At 33.2% G+C, this 6,848-nt stretch overlaps 1 protein-coding gene across 1 annotated transcript in view; it reads right to left on the bottom strand.

Moving 5' to 3' along the window:
- Positions 1-947: 947 nt before the first annotated feature.
- Positions 948-6,848, bottom strand: part of Txl (Thioredoxin-like) — a 33,208-nt gene continuing 27,307 nt past the window's right edge. The window contains exons 7-8 of the mRNA XM_076452858.1: positions 3,862-3,966; positions 948-1,492 (exon numbers count right to left, since the gene is read on the bottom strand). Of these exons, the coding sequence (XP_076308973.1) occupies positions 1,463-1,492; positions 3,862-3,966 (135 nt within the window). The 3' untranslated portion in view covers positions 948-1,462. The remainder of the gene's footprint in view (positions 1,493-3,861; positions 3,967-6,848) is intronic.

Below are 6,848 nucleotides of genomic sequence, written 5' to 3'. Positions count from 1 at the left end.
TAGTCTCACATAAGAAATAGACAATTAGACTAGAGATTAGGAGAAGATGTGGGAGCTCAAGCCCATAACATTCCTCATCTATATCACCATTCCCTTAAGCATCACACAGTGTTTACCACGTTTTAAGTATATACATAGAATTCTTTTAGAGCTTATACAAAACATTTTGTGAGGTAATATTGAAAAAATATGCTATGTTATAAATACATTGTGTGAAAGTTATGATTTTGTATTATTTACCAAAGCATGTTTTAAGTTCATAACCCATCTTTTAATGTATGTGTCATCCTTCAGCAACCAACAATACTTCACTAATAATATTGTTTTCCCTCTGATTTCTCTGCTCCTAGTCTTTATCTAGCTTTATACAACCACTATCAGATAATATATCTAATAATGTCTATTTTCTATAACACTTTCCCTGGTCTTTGTATTAAAGCAGCCTTCAATACACTCTGTACAATGTTAATTCTCAATAATACTTTTAGTAACCACAGTAATAATTTAATTCATACCAATACTCCAGTCTCCCTGAATCATTAAAATTCTAATATTTTGTACAATAACAGTCCTCATATTTCTTTGTTCCTCTTCTGAATCTCTATATTCTCATACTACATACCCACCTTACAGTTTTAATTTGTTTCATACTTCCTCACAAGGGTTTTACAGTAATTGTTGTATTTTAATCCAAACTTCTATATCATTGAGCTGCTTATTATGTTGTTTCTCTTTCTGCTCGGTATTCATGACGTCTGTTCTTTAATGTGACTTTGTTTCTCTACCTTTACTAAGAGTTCAATCTAGGCTTCATTCTTAATCTCTGTCACATTTTAATAATATATTTAACATGTTTTATGTTTTCATTCTGTTGAATATTACATACTATAATAACGTAGAACAGTTCTTTTGTCTATATACACCGAACCATGAAAGAAACTCTGGACTTGGCTATGCTATTGAGTTTTTATTTTTAGTTGTACAGAGAACAGTCATTCTGATTGAAATGATCGATATTTACGGTTTATCAGCAACTGTATTCATAAATAAACCTTCAGAGGGATCAGTTCCACTTTAAAACAAAACTTTTGATAAAATACACTGTGTTCACAGTAGGAAGGTAAAATAAAGCTTAAATCTGAAACAGTATCATTCACAGAACAAAAGGCATTCTCATAATTATTTGAAGAATGTCACTCATGGTGTCAAAAACTATTTTAACTCTAAAAGTAAAGCAATATCTTTGAATAACTATTCATGGTTCATTAGTAATAAGAAATCTACCATAAAAGGCTTTCTACCATGTTTCTCTGAAAACTTTGATAGTATCATATTATTTAGACATAATAGTTGTTCCAACAAACCATAATGTATAAGGAGTGTTCAAGTGGTATGGAAACAGTTTTTAAAGAATATGTTTATTAATTAGGATTTTAAAGAACTATTTCTTGTTACCCAGACATCAATGACTCTCTCCCTTCTTTCCTGCTACCTGCAAAATAAAAATAGTAAAATGGAATTTATATTTCAAAAAGGCTGTTATATAAATTAAAACACTGTTGGAAGTTATTTTTTGTTTACTTACCCACTGTTTTTATTTCAGGCACAAGCTTTTGATTAGAAACTTTAGTAACGTGTGTGTGTGTGTGTGTGTGTGTGTGTGTGTTACACATTAAAATACAACCAACCAATACCCAAATATTTAAATTTAAAAGTAACTGGAGACAGACTATTGACAGATTTAAATGTTTAACATATACAAATATCACTAGGAGACTGGAGACAGACTATTGACAGATTTAAATGTTTCAAAATACGGAAACCATGAAAATTTGCTAAAACATTCACAAAGAATCTTTTTTTTTTTTAGTTGGACATGAAATCACTTTCAAGTCAATGTATAGTTGCTCAGACACCATAACATTGGGAAACCACACGTATGTAACTGTTATATTTCAGTTATTGCTTGCTGAAATGATAAAGTGAAGGTTTTTAAACTCACACAACAAGAAGTGTAAGCCACATACACACATTAATGCGCACAGTCAATATCCATAAGGTAAAACTGGATACCAAATGTCTAATGAGGTACATTGAACTCACAGCAAGAACATATCCAGTGGTTTAAGATGCCAGATAACAGTTATAATTATAAACGGAATCCAATATTTTTTCATAAAGAGCATGATGGAAGTTGTGAGTAGGAATAACTCTATATCCTACCAAATGGTATCATTAATACCATATATTATACAAACTGCACCTCATATATATTTGTGCTGCCATATGCTAGTGTAGTTGAATTAAAGGTTGGTTCTTTGGAAAAAAGAGGATTCCTCATACAGAGTGGACTGTAGGATCATTAGACGTAAATAATGCATACAAGAAAGTAACTCCAGACACCAAAGAAGTCTATGGATTCTTCAGAACCTTATCACGACAATGAAGCTTTGGCTGTTAGGGTCTATACCAAAATGAAATGTTACAAGTAGAACCACCTCTACCAAAACATTCACCTAAGAGCACAGACTGACTAATTTGTATTTCTGATCACATGATTTATGTAATGATGATGAACTAAGGGAAGGGATTGGAATAATTTTATAACAGTATTCTCATTTGCATTTCATTAAAACTAAATATTATAAATTCAACCATTTGTGATTGTTCTGTGTGGTACACAAAATGTTAAGTAATTTGTAATACACCACAACAAGTATTTGAAGACATTATAACTTACTGAGTTGTAGAAAGTTTTGATATTTATGCGACCCTGAAAAATTATGCACAGTTCTTCATTTTAAGTTAACGATAAAAACCAAGATTTTTAGACCTAATGCTACCTAATTTTTATGTTCTAAACAGTATTTACATGTTACAGATACAAAGTTAAGTATGATAATTTTCCTAGTTATAAGGCATAATGAAATGTTAATTTGATGTTGCCAATCAGCTAGTCATGAATAAAAAAATTGAAGCTGTCAAAAATTATTTATTGTAATTAATTTTGCAGAAATATTTAATACAAAATAACTTGAGAAGAATGTGAAAAACATGAGAAACAACTTCAGAAAACAATATATTTTTATTGAACCTGAGAAACCTTTTTTGAGGGTCTTTGAGTGTCACAAATTACAAATCACAGTTTAAAATACTAGCCTACACAATGTATCAGTTCTCATGGAAACATCTGAGATATTCTTTAATAAAAGAGACTTGCCAATCAAAATAATAAATTACTGTCAATGTAAATTAAGGTTTTTTTCTGAGGTCCATTACATTATGGGTGTAATGCTCAGCTTTATATTAGCTATAGACCACGTTTTTGCCAAGCAAGAAGCCAAAAAATTCACAAAGCATTTGGTACGGTAAACAGTTTTTGATTTTTTAGCTTTAACAATGAGATAGATGTTTCAGATCTGATAGGTTTACTTGTATTAGGTATTGTTTGACTGGGGTTTAAAACCTTTGAAAAGTTATACAGTTATAAGATGTAAAACTAGATCAAGCCACATCATCAGTGAAAATAATGTTTAAAAGGTTTTTAATATATTTTGAAGAAGTTAATAAGTTAAAAAATATACATAAACATTTTAATTCTGAAGTGTATTAGAAAGGTGGCACTCAATATAAATCAAAAGATGCTGAAAGGAAAAAAGACTTACACAAACATGTATCTATGCAGTATGTATTACAATTACCACAACTACACATCATATATATACACAGAAACATGCATATATACATGTTTTTAATTTTAATAACATATGTTAAGAATTACTATACTTTAAACGTTTTACCTTAAGTGAATACACAGAGCAAAACTTAACATTATACAGCAAACAGCTTTATTTATCTCACCCGTTTGAATTCACCCATATTTGTTGTGCATATGGGGCTGCCATAAATTGTCAAATGATCTATTCTAGTCCTTTCTGTTCCTTCTTGATTATCCTTCACAAAAATCTGGATAAAAACAAAATACTCTTAATGTGTAAAACAAATAATGCATGTGACAATTACCTATATAACTATTTAGTAATATTTATTTGTTCAAAACATCCATTTCTTTGAACTAAGTCACTGTTAAACGTGCCTACATTAGAAAACATTGTTTTTAATACACAATCCTTTGCTCATCTGTGCATTTATTTCATTGAGCTAAGTCACTGTTAAACGTACCTTAATTGGTTTCTCTTTTCATCTAAAGTTAAAATTTTGCTTCACAGAAGACCTGTTTCTGACAGACACTCACCTCTCCTCACATGATAGCTTTTCTCTGTTAATAATACCAAATCCTTTTCGTTTGCCAATAACTTTGATACTCCAACCTATCCCCACTTGTTTAATGTGGTACAGCTGCACTGTAACAGACAATGCTCCACCAATAGGAGTGCAAGATATTTTCCTGGCACAACTGCCTCACCCTAGATTATAGACTCCAATCGCACTTCAAGATTAGACACCAAAAATAAAACACCAGAAGGGGGGAGGAAGGGCAGGAAGTATCAGCAGAGGAAGATCTCTACTACAAATACATTTTCTGTGTAGGAAAATTATAACTTGTAATACAATATTTTACCTATCCTTACATAATAGCTTGAATCCCACACTGATATAGCAGAAGGACCAGTGTAAAAAGACTTAGATAAGCCCCCTTCAGAATGCATCAAAAGAGAACCTGTGGAGTGTGACATCTCTCTAAAGAGAAATGACTCATGAGTGACTACACCACACCTGAATCAAGTTAGATATTAAAGTTTCACTAAGAGGGGCAGCAAAGAGGCATATATGAGAATAAGCCATATATACATCTGAAAATGAGCAACCAGAGAAATAGTGGGATGATAGATCTAGCAAGAGGAAACCTGGAAACAGTGAAGTTATGATAAAAAAAAAAAAGTCAAATTAATAAATTAGTGAATCCAACCTGTATGGATAACTAGGAAAACGTCTCTGGATACAGAAAGATTTCAACAGATTCTGTGTCAAGAACAAGAACCACAGAAGGAAGCCATGCATGCCACCTAACATATAAAGCTCAGAGTGAAACAGAAGTTGATCTGGATCAGAATTGGAATACAAATGAGAAGTGAAGGATAGGGAAGTAGGGGTGATGCATTGAAAATAAAGGCCCTATCAGGGTAAAAAATGTTAGAAGATCCATAAGAAATCAATGGTAAACATCTGACTGACAACATCCACAAGCTAAAAGGATAATGAAGTACATTTTCAAGGAAAAGTAGAACAGGGAACAATTTGACAAAGGCTCAGTGCATGTAGAATTATGTTCAGATTCCTATGCAATAAAGGAGTAGGTTAGGGAGTGCAGAGGATGCAAAAAGTAGATAAAAGGAGAAGAAAAAATATGGTGGAACTTGGAAAACTGAAGGGAGAAGACACAGCTATCTGGTAGCTTGGAAATTTTGACATAGAAAAAGACCACTCTCAAACATGGATAATAAAATGAGAAAGAATGAGGCTACAAAAGAACAACCATGGATCAAAATTACACTATTTGCATTGATACGCAGATAATGAGGAAAGACGGATCACAAGAGAAATAAAGGAGACTCATGTGAAAAACTAGTACTTGCAAGGGACTATATAAAAACAATACGTGAAGTCAGAGCATTGAAATGGAAGAATGAAACAGGAATGTTCGTAGTTGATGAAGGAGATGAGAGGGAGGAAGAGACAACAGTTGTCACAACTTCAATGGCTATAGTAATGGAAACCAGAACAGTGCCACAAGGACTCAATACAGAGTGATTTAAATGATAGATAAGACTCTTGGAAGTAGACAATTGGGAGGACAGGCACGAGTGTATCAGTTCGTCTAATCATATCTGAAAGCATTTACAGCTAATTCTGAAGACCATAAGAAAGGAACATTGGTGTTCCAAACTAGCTTCTGAAATGCCTGTGAATCAAGAGAATATTTTATGAGAAGAATACTGTTGGGATAACCAATTCATGACAAGACTGAAAACATGCATGATATGACAAACCTGTAGGTTAAAATGCTGTCTGTGAGCCCAGAACAGAAAATCCAATGTATGAAAATAAAAGGGACTGAGAATGGGTGCCCCTTTGATGGGTGACCACAGTTGAGTTGTTTGAATGGATTATAATTGACTTGCCCTTTTAAAGAGGAGAGTAAAATTTCAGAGCTCATGAAAAGCCAAAAGTTCCAAGACACTAATTTGAAACTTGTACTCAAATGGCAACAAACAACCTGAAATCTCTGAGGAGTTAAAATACACTCCCCAACCCATCAGTTAAAAGATGTAAATCCAGTTTGAGAGGTGGAAGAGGGACCCTAGTTGTGGTGATGTCTCATTTTAGCCACTAGGCAAAAATCGTTGAGAAGGAAGGTTGATAGGGAAATCCATAGGAGATCTTTGGTGAAATCTCACTGGTAATGTCCACTAAAAATCTTTCACGTGAGCTTAACCAAAGGGAATAAGAGTTTCCAAGGATGCCCAAAAGTGACAGAACCTCTCATGCAGGTACAGTAAAAGAAGGCTGTTCTTTCTGAACTGCCAGCTCCATAAACCATAGTTGAACCAGAGAAGACTGATTATAACCGAGGTGGTAGTATAAAAGTACCCCAAGATGAAAAAAATATTGTGCTGGGGTCAGAATGGATTTCTCTAACTTGCTTAGCCAACCAATCTATGCTGCTTCTCTGAGAAGAAACTGAATGTGTCAATATGAAACTGCTAATGATGAAGTCAGAAGTCAGTTGTCCATGTAATGATGAAAGAAAGCTGTTGACCACACAATAAAAAATATAAGATATTGAAGCCAGCCTGAATGGAAGGGCTCTGAACTAATAGATCCAG

This window comes from Tachypleus tridentatus, chromosome 9 (genome assembly GCF_004210375.1).
Source record: "Tachypleus tridentatus isolate NWPU-2018 chromosome 9, ASM421037v1, whole genome shotgun sequence".
NCBI classification, from domain to species: domain Eukaryota; kingdom Metazoa; phylum Arthropoda; class Merostomata; order Xiphosura; family Limulidae; genus Tachypleus; species Tachypleus tridentatus.
This window is presented reverse-complemented; position numbering and strand designations above follow the sequence as displayed.